Genomic DNA, 14,416 nt, shown 5'->3' with positions numbered 1-14,416 from the left:
GAAGTAACTAATGAAAATAACTCAGACAGAACAATCGGAGAGAAGAGTCTAACCAAATACCGGCATCACTGAAAGCAGCCAAAGATAACGATACGTCTTTGGGATGGTTATGAGTAATTTTTTCTCTAATAGTTAAAATTTTGTTAGCAAAGAAAGTCATGAAGTCATTACTAGTTAAAGTTAATGGAATACTCAGCTCAATAGAGCTCTGACTCTTTGTCAGCCTGGCGACAGTGCTGAAAAGATACCTGGGGTTGTTCTTATTTTCTTCAATTAGTGATGAGTAGAAAGATGTCCTAGCTTTACGGAGGGCTTTTTTATAGAGCAACAGACTCTTTTTCCAGGCTAAGTGAAGATCTTCTAAATTAGTGAGACACCATTTCCTCTCCAACTTACGGCTTATCTGCTTTAAGCTACGAGTTTGTGAGTTGTACCACGGAGTCAGGCACTTCTGATTTAAAGCTCTCTTTTTCAGAGGAGCTACAGCATCCAAAGTTGTCTTCAATGAGGATGTAAAACTATTGACGAGATACTCTATCTCACTTAGAGTTTAGGTAGCTACTCTGCACTGTGTTGGTATATGGCATTAGAGAACATAAAGAAGGAATCATATCCTTAAACCTAGTTACAGCGCTTTCTGAAAGACTTCTAGTGTAATGAAACTTATTCCCCACTGCTGGGTAGTCCATCAGAGTAAATGTAAATGTTATTAAGAAATGATCAGACAGAAGGGAGTTTTCAGGGAATACTGTTAAGTCTTCTATTTCCATACCATAAGTCAGAACAAGATCTAAGATATGATTAAAGTGGTGGGTGGACTCATTTACTTTTTGAGCAAAGCCAATAGAGTCTAATAATAGATTAAATGCAGTGTTGAGGCTGTCATTCTCAGCATCTGTGTGGATGTTAAAATTGCCCACTATAATATCTTATCTGAGCTAAGCACTAAGTCAGACAAAAGGTCTGAAAATTCACAGAGAAACTCACAGTAATGACCAGGAGGACGATAGATAAGAAATAAAACTGGTTTTTGGGACTTCCAATTTGGATGGACAAGACTAAGAGTCAAGCTTTCAAATGAATTAAAGCTCTGTCTGGGTTTTTGATTAATTAATAAGCTGGAATGGAAGATTGCTGCTAATCCTCCGCCCCGGCCCGTGCTACGAGCATTCTGACAGTTAGTGTGACTCGGGGGTGTTGACTCATTTAAACTAACATATCATCCTGCTGTAACCAGGTTTCTGTAAGGCAGAATAAATCAATATGTTGATCAATTATATATCATTTACCAACAGGGACTTAGAAGAGAGAGACCTAATGTTATAGACCACATTTAACTGTTTTAGTCTGTGGTGCAGTTGAAGGTGCTATATTATTTTTTCTTTTTGAATTTTTATGCTTAAATAGATTTTTGCTGGTTATTGGTAGTCTGGGAGCAGGCACCGTCTCTACGGGATGGGGTAATGAGGGGATGGCAGGGGGAGAGAAGCTGCAGAGAGGTGTGTAAGACTACAACTCTGCTTCCTGGTCCCAACCCTGGATAGGTCACGGTTTGGAGGATTTAAGAAAATTGGCCAGATTTCTAGAAATGAGAGCTGCTCCATCCAAAGTGGGATGGATGCCGTCTCTCCTAACAAGACCAGGTTTTCCCCAGAAGCTTTGCCAATTATCTATGAAGCCCACCTCATTTTTGGACACCACTCAGACAGCCAGCAATTCAAGGAGAACATGCGGCTAAACATGTCACTCCCGGTCTGATTGGGGAGGGGCCCAGAGAAAACTACAGAGTCCGACATTGTTTTTGCAAAGTTACACACCGATTTAATGTTAATTTTAGTGACCTCCGATTGGCGTAACCGGGTGTCATTACTGCCAACGTGAATGTACAATCTTACCAAATTTACGCTTAGCCTTAGCCAGCAGTTTCAAATTTCCTTCAATGTCGCCTGCTCTGGCCCCCGGAAGACAATTGACTATGGTTGCTGGTGTCGCTAACTTCACATTTCGCAAAACAGAGTCGCCAATAACCAGAGTTTGATCCTCGGCGGTGGTGTGTCGTCGAGTGGGGAAAAACGGTTAGAGATGTGAAAGGGTTGGCGGTGTACACGGGGCTTCTATTTAGGGCTACGCTTCCTCCTCACAGTCACCCAGTCAGCCTGCTTTCCCCGGCTGCTCGGGATCTGCCAGGGGGTAACTAACGGCGGCTAAGCTACCTTGGTCCGCACCGACTACAGGGGCCTGGCTAGCTGTAGAATTTTCCACGGTGCGAGCCGAGTCTCCAATTCGCCAGCCTGGCCTCCAAAGCTACGAATAGCTACACTTATTACAAGTACCGTTACTGCTAAAGGAGGCCGAGGAATAACGAAACATTTCACACCCAGAGCAGAAAGTGCGGGAGAGACAGGAGAAGCCGCCATGCTAAATCGGCTAAGAGCTAGTAGCTACGCTAAGCTAGCGGATTCCTAAAAACCACGCAAAGTGAATAATGTGTAAATAATTTAGAGGTGATTCAGCAGAAGGAGTGCTTTAGTTAAGGCACGTAAAGATTACACTGGGAAACAAATCGTAATCTAGATAACTAGATCAATCTAACTGCGCAGATTAAACAGCTAACAGATACAGAAAAACACCGCTGTGCTCCGGAACAGGAAGTGATACAATACCGCAGTGAGAGCCAACCACCAGTAGAGGCAATCACGTCAGAATGACACATCTGGCTACAATCGGGAAACATTGACTTGCAGTGAGAATGCTCATGGATGGCAGTCTGTGAGCATCAGCATATTTGGTCCCATTCGCTGACGGTGGTCAATATGCAGTTTTTGCAACATCTGATTGCAGTCTACATATTCTGTTGCCATTAAAACAGCATCTGAAATGGTCTGGTAGCAGCTGATTGAGCTCTGAGATAGATCGGTCACAGCAAAGCCTGCCGGCATGTTGTAGGAAGTCCACCTCCACTGGACCTCATCCAGGGAGGGCAAATGAAATGTTGATTTGTAATAACATGTATGTGACACACATTCATCATATACAGTGAATGTGAACAGCACACAATTAAACCGAAAGTACTGTGTGCTGTTGCACTTCTCCATGGTCTCATGCGCAGTAATGCGTCACAGCGCACGTCAGGCACGGAGCTGAATGGATCTCACCGATTGTAATATGCGTAATATTACCTGATCACCATCTAAACTCTATAGAAAGTGTGATGTGAAACTATATCCCAGGCCGTGACAATGTTATTACACATGAAACTTGCCTCCAACACGGAACCACGATCCTTTCACAGTGCAGAGCGCACAGGAACCAAACCACAGGCTATAGTGAAAAGCCTCATCCTGGCTGCAAAAAGTAAATCCCATGTGATAATCCAACCGACATCATGATGTTCAGAGTTGTGTTGTGCTCCTGAAGTGAGCAAACAAGAAAAAATAAAGTTCGCTGGAAAGGCTGCGTGTGATGCATGGTGTGACTGGTTGGCCCACTGCCAGCAAACTTTCAGTAAAGGTGTCCAGCGTGTGTGGGCTTAGTGGCTCATGCAGCTTTCACACACACACAGGCACACACAGCTGAGTGATAATTTCAACCCCATGCGTGTGCATGGGGAACACAGCACTGCTTCCCAGACGTTTGGACATCGGGCAGTCTTCACCGCCTTTTATGGCTGTCTGATGGCAATCTGTGTTATCTAAACTGTTGTCTACATGCGCTATGGACACCATCGTGGAGGCATGGATGAGGTAGACCACATGCTTTCTGACACTGCTGACCACACCTCTTTTCCTCCCGACTGTGTCCGATGATGGTAATATTTGCCGTTTCAGCCTGGTTCCTGCACATTCTTGCTATATGTGACAGGGGCTTTACTGACATCATGATGAGCGCAATGGAGGTTGACAATGACAATGTGGACTGACAGATAGCTTTCTTGCTGTTGAGCCAGAAATTGTGATTACGACAGTAATCAAAGTGAATGCCATTGACAATGATAACATGTTTTAATAGTAGGGCTGGGCAACGTTAACGCGCTAACGTTGCGTTAATTATTGAGGTCATTATCGCCGACAATTTTGTTCCTCCCCTTAACGCTGCGTTTTTTTTTTTTGTTTGTTTGTTTTTAGCCTTTTATGACTGTTGCTCGTTGCCTTTTATTTTGAAAGCGTCAGTCGGGGGCGAGCTTATGCTGCTGCATCCTGCTGATAGCTGAGTTCACACAGAAAAACGACACGAGGATCGAGGAAAAGTACAGGCAATGCAATGCACAACAAAACAAAATGCAGAAAGACGCCAAAACTTTTGAATGGACATTTTCAGTACAAAGTTCTTACAGGATCAGGCCCGGATCCAGACCGTTTGGACCGATGCAGCTGCATCGGTCAAATTTTTTTTTTTCGCATCGTTTCGTCATCGGTAAAAAAATAAATAAATAAAATAAAATAATTTTGAATAGCCGAATGTGTCCCCGCGGTGAACACAGCTTTTCGGTGGTTTTCATGTCAACCTATAGTCTGTAATGATACGGATTTTTACGAGTTTCAGAGTCAATATGGACGTACAAATAAAGTCGGATATTCAGGGTTTGGTCTGTAATAAACTATTTCTGCAGCGTGGCTCCACTTTGAAACCATGAACCACTGAAGCAATGCAGTAGCTTGTTGGTTCTTTGATTCACTGCTCTTCAGAAACGGCAAGCCACTTCTTAACCCCTCGCAAAGCCATTAAAATATCGTCAGTCACTTTTGTGTGGATTAAAGTCACTAACTTGGACTCTTGTCTTGTTGCTGTCAAGAAACGAGAATAGTCCTCCGTTCCGTTCACACAGCTCAAAACGCTGCATGGCTGAGACGGAGTCCGGTCGGAATTAATAACTTTAAAATGAATCGCCGCTTTAAATAAAATGACACCTCTTTTCAAATGTATTACAGACAAGAAACTACAATCGACTAAAAATGTTTTTTTTTTTTCCTCCCAAAATGAAACGTGCTGTAATTTCTTTTCAAATTACATCCTGAAGTGAAGCACAGCAGCTGTAAGCTCAGCTCAGATATATGGAAACACATTCATGCCAATGTCTGAAAGGAAATGCTTTTGACAAAAACTACAGATTTTGTTTATTCCTATTTATGTCCAGAAATCAAGGATTCACCATGTAGAGTTCATTATGTACAAAGTTTAAGGATCCAGTGACCAAATTCATATTTATTTACTTTAAGACTCAATAAAATGTTCAATTTCAATTCAATTTAATCGGCTTATAAAGTGCCAAATCACAACAAAATCTAAATATATTAAAACAAATACATCACAATTGTACACATATCAAATTGTGGTATGTGTACAGTTGTGACATTTGTTTTAGTACATTTAGTCATGGACATGAATATTGCTTTTTTTTATATGAAACAGGATAACAAATGACCTGCCAGTGGTTTTATATTTGATTTCATTAGTGTGTTTCAGTTGAAATTTACATTTCAAATTTATGCAATGTTCATTTACATTTTCAAATAAAACTGTGCTCTTAAGCGGCTTTTGAATTCATTTTTGGGTTTCACATATACCATGCGATTAATCATGATTAATCACAGAAAGTCATTAAGTTAATGTGATTAAGATTTTTATGTTTGCCCACCCCTATTTAATAGTTAAGTCAGAATATTATTTGATGATGTCGTTTATTTTTGCATAAAAGCAGCACTTTCAAGAACAGTACATTGTACATGTGTATTTTGTAAAAATGCGGTTATGATTTTGGTGTAATGGAGATATATCAGTATTGTGAGTAGGGGCAAATTACTTATTTGTGGCTATTAGAAATATTTGTGTTTTCTAAAAGATGATAAAATGTTTGACATTGGGATAGATGTCTTGACATACTGGTAGAAAATCAACATGTCTACATGGATGTAGTCTTCAAAAATCAATATCATTGCTATTATGTGCCACAGGACCAAATGAAAGAAATGTTAAACCTAAAATTGGACAGTTTTCGGTAATATACTTTAACATGGTATGGGGGGCAGTCCTGCAACTGTAACAGAAAACAAAACATGAAAAAGTAATATTTTGTCTCAACCTTCTAGAAAAGGTTGCATCAGTTTGTATTTGTGTAAGACGTTTAAAATCAAGGGAGTCATCACATGCAATACCTCTAATGTGTGATCTACATGTTAAAATGCCCCTGTGGACTGGCTTATGTTGGGAAAAACTACAAGACCTTTAAAAACAAGAATTTCAGAACACAGATCTAAGATTCGCAATGAGGACAACGAGAAGCCCTGTGGCAGTTCAACTTTCTGCCAAACATAATGTAGCTCACTCAGGTATGTAGGCATCAAACATGTTCAACTTAACAATCGAGGTGGTGACGTCGATCAGTTGCTTTCAAAAGAGAAGCCTTTTGGATCTATACACTTAATACACTCTTTGAGACCTTTCTTATGATATTCTTTCCACTGTGACTGTCTTCACAATTCTGCTGAGACTGTCCATATGTTTGTTTATATTCATATTTCTCCACGTGTTTTTATCATTATCACACTGCTCCTATCACCTATCACATTGCTCCAAGTAGGCTAAGATACACTTATACATGGTTAACATGTATATAACTTTACAATACTAACCTAATGTTTGTATTTCGTATTTGTTTGAGATAAGATGGCTACAATTTTTTTACCTCCGCCAAGGAGGTTATGTTTTTGGTCGCGTTTGTCTGTCTGTCTGTCAGCAGGATAACTCAAAAGGTTTTGAACAGATTTTGATGAAATTTTGTGGTGTGGTTGGAAATGACAAGAGAAACAAGTGAGTAAATTTTAGTGGTGATCCGGATCACGATGCTAACGCGTTAGCATGTCTATGGCATTTTCAATGTTAAAAGTTAGCATTAAGCAGTTGCAGCTGTCATCACGTTCGGGTGCATTTGTTTTCAAATTGTAATATTTCTTAAATTTATTACCTCCACCAAGGAGGTTATGTTTTCGGTCGCGTTTGTATGTCTGTCTGTCTGTTTGTCAGCAGGATAACTCAAAAAAGTTTTGAACGGATTTTGATGAAATTTCGTGGAGTGGTTGGAAATGACAAGAGGAACAAGTGAGTAAATTTTAGTGGTGATCCGGATCACGATCCGGATCCAGGAATTTTTTTAAAGGATTCTTCACCATTGCAGGATAGTGGGAATTTTGACATTCTAGTTTCTACTCCACAAAAACAAGGCAGAAAGGCTTGAAAAAATTAAGGTGTACATAGTCAAATGTTCTATCAAACAACAAAGTTTGGTGATGATCGGATCCGGATTCCGGATCCGGTGATCCAGAATATGCAAAAATATAAGGAAAATAGAAAATGTGTCAGTGTGAGGTGACAAATGAAGCTAGAGATGCACAACTAACACCAAATTGTAGCTGAATCTTACTGAATCAGTAAGGTGTCATCAGATTTGATGTAGCTTTAAATGTTATGGAGCTAGATCCAGAAGAAAACCGCCATTACCGAAAAAATCGTTTTTATACAATAACTTTTCAACTAATAAAGACATAAAAGTGATTCCAAGTTCTAGTGGTATGTTTTCATGGTTAAGGATGTCAAATATAAAGGAAAGAAAAGTGTATGTATCATAGTTTTGGTTGTAACACTGAATTGTTGAATAGATCACTGTGCCAAGGAGGGAATCTCTTTAGGGTCAGTGACCCTATGGCCTTGTTTAGAGAAGTGTTTCATAAATGTTAAAAAATTCATATATTTGCAGTTTAGTTGAATAATAAATTTAATTTTGTCTCTTATTTGTTTTTGTCTATAAGCACATGCAACATCACTATCAGTGCTCAGATGACAGTAGCTTCTGGGAAAGGTGCAAGTTGCAATAAACTGTGATGCCAACTGCTAAGGATACATGCTAGTCACAGCAGATGAAACTTTTTTACTACTGAGCAAACACTGTTAGACTTTTTTAGGTTCAATGATTCCACGGCGTGTAGATGTTATGGCGTCAGTGACCCCATGGCCTTGGTGGAGGTTTGCACTCTGAGTGCTTCTAGTTTTTATTCTATTTTTATCCTTTATTGGTTTGTATGTCACATGATTGTAATCAGTCTCAATACAGATACAGGTGTGTCTTAGCACCAACAATATGTCTGAAGAAGGGCTGAGCCCGAAAGGTCACACTCTAAAGGTCACAAAAGATTTTTTTTTTGCATGGGAGCTTTTAGGCTGTGCAGATCTTTGCTCTAATTTTATACCAACTAAAAATAAAGACAATTAAGATGATAGTTCATTCAACTTTTAGTTGGTAACTAAGTCATCCATTGAAAAGAAACACTTTCTTTAGCACTATAACACAGTATTGTAAAACATTGGCGGTATCACATTTGCTATTCAAACATGACATCACTGTCATAAAATTGCAGCAAACACATTTGTGTACTAAGGGTAATGAAATCGTCATTGTTAATGTTAACGTTTACAACTAGGTAAGCAGCGCACTATAGACGTTATGGTAGTGGGTAACTCGCCAATTAGCATACAGAGATGACTCTCGCGTGATCAGAATCAGCCACAATGCATTTCCTTCTCAGATGCTCCTGCATTGCTGTTGCAGTGCCGTGGAAGGCAAGTTCTGCCTTACAGATTTTGCATTGTACGGTAAAATGTACCCAAGCTTTTGAGCTTCGTTGCTGGCTAGCCATGATATTTTCTGGGCATAACTTTTCCGTGCCAACAACTACCCATAACTGTGTTCTTCACTCGGAAAAAGACACCTGCAGCGAGGTGTGACTCAGTGGAAAAAGGCGCGACAGCGCAGCGGCGCCAGGACGAAGAAGCACGATCAGAGGAACTGTGAACGGTCAGTCACTATTAATAATTTCTTACGTGTCCAACCTCGTAGGTTGATCGTTAAAATTAAATTTGTTAGTTCTAAAAGGCATCATAATTATTTATAGGAAAACGTTCTATTTTTATTTCTCAAACAAATGTTTGGGCCTGAAAACAGGTTGGACTTATTTTTCTACTAAGGTTTGAACTTTGAGTGTTTACACACGAGAGAAAAGTGAGAAAATGTTAATGCCTGTTTGAGAAAAGTGTATAAAGTGTGTAGTGGGGTTTTAGAGCCTTAAAACGTCTATAATAATTGTAAAAAATAACGCTGTCTACTTCGCGGATTTCGCTTATTGCGGGCTATTTTTGGAACGTAACTGCCGTGATAAACGAGGGACCACTGTATTAAATTAGTCACCGACTATTTAGATATTCGATGTAATCGTGACTAGTCGACTAATCATGGCAGTCCTATTTTTTACTGTTGTGTTGTTAAATGTAGACTGCACTACATTCCTTAACTCCCCTTTCACACCGGGCCATCGTAGAGCTGCATAATGTGGCAACCGACTACGCCAAGCTTATGCAGCCCTACATGGCAATATACCAAGGGTCAGATAGGGGTCCCCAAAATGGACGCAAAAATTTTAACATGCTTAATTTTTTCGCAAACATTTGGAGTAGAGCTTGTGTAGACCAGTGCTCTACACAAGCCTATGCAACACTCCGCTACTGCATGCAAGGCTACATAACACTGCGCTACTGTGCACCAAGCCTCTGCAATTGTATGCTACCCTATGCCAGTCAGGCGAAAAATCCTTTAGGGGTTTTTTTTTTGTTTGTTTTTTAAAATCATACCCGTATTGCTAGATTTCATTCATCCTGTTGGACTCTGCTGAACTTTGCTGGCAGTGAAGCTTCAAAACCATAATAGAAGAGGTGGGCCAAAACCACAGAAGAAGAGGCGAACCAAAGGCCCCTCCACAGCACAATGCAAGTCTATGCAAGCCCGGTATGAAAGGGGCTTTACTGTAAAAGACAGATTATCAAGAAAGACTGAACAATTTTTTTTTTACTATGAAATAAAGTCCAGCTGTGCATATTGTACTATTTTTTTTTTCTTTTAAAAAGAAGACAACTGAATAAAACATTGCATTATAAATGACAGTTTTTTCTAATGTCATTTTGGCAAATTCACTGGTGCATTATTTAAGAAAAAACAGGTTAATCAAAAAAAATTGATAGCTTAATAATAATAATACAAAAATCATCATTAGGTGCAGCCGTTCTATTCTATCCTACCCATTATTTTTTATGTCAGAAATTGACCATTCGAGGAAACAAGGAGCCCAATTTGACCAGGTTCCTGAACCTGCATGCTAAAGATATCCCAGAGTTAAATTCATCGTTGGCTCATGCGGAAAGCAAGTGGCTATGTCGTGTTATCCTTAACGAGATCAGTTAAAGTATGGTATATGATAGCTGTGAACGCTACTTAAAGAAGTATGCTAAGTTTTTCTCCAATTATAGATAACACAGCACGTTTTCCTTTGATTTTACGAGACATCACAAACACAAACTTTTTCAGTGGTTACATGACATTTTGATGAGATTCTCACAGCCAGGAAAAAATATGCAGAGGACAGTGTTGTGCTATTCATAATGACATTCTTAATTTCCTACAGCAGTAACAGGGTTAACTTTGGTGTCTATCCTCTGCTATAACAGGAAAGTCAGACTCATGCTTTCACTTTTTCCCTTCATCACCACTATAATTTAATTTACATGGTACTATTATCATACGAAGATTACTGCAAAGTTGTACAGGCAATGATGCCTTCCTCAATATATACCTCATTATTTTGTGCGAAAAAAAGGACAGCATGGTCACCAACCAGTTAGTGCACTTGTTTCCAGAGTGGATGGTTCCTGGATCAAGACCAGCCCTGTCATTTCTCCATGTAATGTGGAGTTGCCTCAGGAAGAGCATCTGGCAAAAAACGTTGCCAAATCAACATGCAGATCCACATAGGATCTCCTGTGGCAACTCAAAGTGAAAAACAGAGAAGCCGAAAGAAAGCAGTAGTATTTAAAAAAAAAAAAAAAAAAAAAAAAAAAAAGAAAAAAAAAAAAAAAAAAAAGAAGAAGAAGCCCCACACCAGTGTAACACGATTCAAATCACAACTGGTATCAAGTATCATGATTTACAATGCCAGTGTACAAAGACTAACAGCTTTGTATTGTGGCATCCCTACTTTCTAGGTCACATGACCCAAACCTTCTTCAGTAAAATAAATAAATAAATAAATAAAATATGACCACCAAATATCTCCACCTAAAAGAAGACAAAATAGCCACATGGACAACATTGAAAGGCAAATACCGTGATGCATGCCCTTACCTTGCTGTGACCGATTTGAGTTGATTTGGGGACCAAGCTGTAACCCCATACCAGGATACATTTGCCCTGAATTTGGGGGCATGTTGTGCGGTTGCTGGTGAGTTGCAGACATTGGAGTTTGGGGAGTTCTCTGTGGAAGGACAATCGCATTGGGAGAAGACTGCAGAGTTGTATACCCTGAAACCTCTGCAGGCCCAGCTAGTCCTGTGCTGGGGGGTCTGCCCTGTTGTGGTGGGGGAGTGGGGGTTCCCAAAACACGCATTGGAGACATAGATGATGGGGAAGAGTAAGATCCCTGAGCTGGGGGGGTAAGATGGGATTGAGGTTGGTTTTGGGACTGGGGTAGACTCTGAGGGTGCGGAGGGTGGTTTAGGGTGTGCATAGGCTGGCCCTGTTGCCCTGTCTGCTGCTGCATCTGGGCAGAATGGGTCTGATGTGATGGTCCAGAGGGGTATCGCTGACTTTGCTGTCCAGTTGCTGGGCCTGAGCCCTGGCTAAACCTATGGCCAAGTTGGCCTGGTGCCATGGAGTGGCTGTTGTTAGCACTGACATTGGCACTAGCAGCCTGTGCCAAATTAGGTCCCATTGGGCCATACTGGGCCTGATAACCAGGGTACTGGCCACTCCCAAAACTTCCCATGCTCTGTTGGTGCTGGTGGGCATGTGGAGGCTGTCGGGAAGGAGAGAGTGGGTACTGGGATGCATGACCCATGTTGGGATAATTCTGGGGTTGTGGCTGGGGCTGTGTATGTCTCAGCTGGTTCCCTCCCATTCCAACATGCCCCAAGTAGTGAGATGAGTCCTGAGCAGGAGGTGGTGCCATGCTCTGTGGAGGGTAGTGTTGGGTTATACGACCTGCATTGGGTGTTGACGGGCCTTGCATACTGCTATAGTTGCCTTGTGATATGTGATAGCTTCCCATCTGATTGGGACCCCCACCTGGCTGTGTTGGAGGCTGCTGATAAGCTGATCTACTCTGCTGTTGTTGTTGCTGACTCCAAACTCCTCCACCACCCCCTCCTGCCCCAGCATCACCTGTGTAACCATGATGAGAGTTGCCAGAATTAGCTGTATTATTATTATTATTATTATGGTAGTGACCAGCCATGCCATTCAATGCAGCATTAACATTTGGGGCCCCCTGGTTAGGACCATTCTGGCCCATCATTCGCCCTCCAGGGGCACCAGGTTGATCATAGCTTCCATAGAGATTGTGGTCAAACACTTGCCCCATTTTAGGCTGCACTGGACCAGGCCCAGCACTATGAATTAAGCCTGGGTGGTAACCCCTGGTTCCCTGGTGTTCATGGCCCAGTGTCGCATTAGTTTGTTGAACTAGATTGCTAGACTGCCCAGAGGCAGACTGATGTGGAAAACAGTCTCCTAAACCATCAAGTCCATCTGAAAACAGCCCTGCATCATCCCCAAATAAGCTCAACATCCCTTGGTCTGCCATGGGGACCCCACAGGTGGAGGCAGTAGATGGAAAGAGATGTGTTGAAGAGCTATCAGTTAGCTGCAGATCCAAAGATTGCTATTCCATGGTCCTCAGCAAGGGTCCTACAGATGGACAGAGGTGAGAAACAACAGAAATATATTGATTAGTACAACTAGTCCCATAACCAACAAATTAATATGGCGATGTGACATCTGCCAAATCTAAAACAGATTGTGAGTGTGAATGTCCATCTGTTTTGGTGCATTCTGAAAAGATCTAAAAAGGGTCATTACGCAGTACATTATCAACAATCATTTTGAAATGGGTTAAACCTAGATGGGTCCTTTATTGAATTTCACTTGAACTGGTTGGTACTTGGTATTAAATTTATACTTTGTATGAAATTTATACTTGGTATAAATTTGGATGCTATAAATGGTCTATGTAATTATACTATGCCAACCAGTACAAAACAATTTGTCATCAGCCTGCACCATTTAATTACCTAGAAAAAGATAAAAAAAAAAAAAACCCTCAGATTTACCAAAGCACTGAGAATTCAGATCCAGATCTGTTTGAAGATGAGTAAGTTTCACTTCATGTGCTGTTTCTTACATTAACCACCTAAACTAATGCAACCATAGCTTATAGTATCTGTCATGTCTCACACTACTATGTTTGCACTAGGGGTGGACAATTAATCACAATCATAATCGTGATATCCAAATGGGCAATTATAAAATTTGCAAAGGATGTAACTTAAAGACAGGTTATCATGGACTATGCTGACTGACATCACATAAAAATGCAGCCTTTTTTCTTCCTCCATTGAATGTTATCGTCTTGATACGTTTAACAACAAATGATGAATGTACAACTGTATTTTCATTTATAGAGTTTCAGAATCAGAATACTTTATTAATCCCAGGGGAAATTGTGTTTGATCCATGTGCTCAGCACAAAACAGCAGCTTTCGACTTGTAAGGAGCAGATTTGAAAATTGAAAAATAGCCCAGATTAAATCTTACAGTAACAATTATTAAAAGGGTCATACTATAGAAATCCAATCTTTAGTTTTTATTTATTTATTTTCTTTTGTTGGAGGTTTAATGTTAAATATCTCCAAGGTTCCATAGTTCTATAAGTGTTTTCTCAGAAATCCTCCTACTATAAACAAGAGACAGTTTAAGACTACTGTGATATATATACACGAGGTCTATTAGATAATAAACCGACCCTTTTATTTATTTTTTTTAACTATATGGATTTGAATGACGTGCGATTACACCAATCATGCTTGAATCCTCGTGCGCATGCGTGAGTTTTTTCACGCGTGTCGGTGACGTCATTTCCCTGTGGGCAGGCCTTAAGTGAGATGTGGTCCCGCCCTCTCGGCTGAATTCCTTTGTTTCACACGCTGCTCGAGACGGCGCGCGTTGCTTTATCAATTTTTTTTCTGGACCTGTGAGGAATATCCGAGTGGACACTATTCGAGAAATTAAGCTGGTTTTCGGTGAAAAGTTTAACGGCTGATGAGAGATTATGGGGTGTTTCTGTCAGTGTAAGGACTTCCCACGGAGCGGGACGTCGTTCAGCGCTTCCAGGCACCGTCGTCGGCCTGTTTCGACCTGAAAACATCCTAATTTAAGGCTTAATTCACCCAGGACGTCGTGAGAGAACAGAGAAGATTCAGAAGAGGCCGGCATGAGGACTGTATGCGGACATTCCACTGTTTAAGGACATTTTGTAATGAAAGACGT

At 40.7% G+C, this 14,416-nt stretch overlaps 1 protein-coding gene across 1 annotated transcript in view; it reads right to left on the bottom strand.

Moving 5' to 3' along the window:
• The window catches only part of LOC117521250 (chromodomain-helicase-DNA-binding protein 7-like), an 80,839-nt gene that overhangs the window by 9,994 nt on the left and 56,429 nt on the right, over positions 1–14,416 (bottom strand). The window contains exon 2 of the mRNA XM_034182582.1: positions 11,219–12,778. Within this exon, the coding sequence (XP_034038473.1) occupies positions 11,219–12,674 (1,456 nt within the window). The 5' untranslated portion in view covers positions 12,675–12,778. The remainder of the gene's footprint in view (positions 1–11,218; positions 12,779–14,416) is intronic.

Source organism: Thalassophryne amazonica, chromosome 12 (genome assembly GCF_902500255.1).
Source record: "Thalassophryne amazonica chromosome 12, fThaAma1.1, whole genome shotgun sequence".
Taxonomy (NCBI): domain Eukaryota; kingdom Metazoa; phylum Chordata; class Actinopteri; order Batrachoidiformes; family Batrachoididae; genus Thalassophryne; species Thalassophryne amazonica.
Note: the sequence above shows the minus strand (reverse complement) of the source record. Positions and strands in the feature narration are given on the sequence as shown.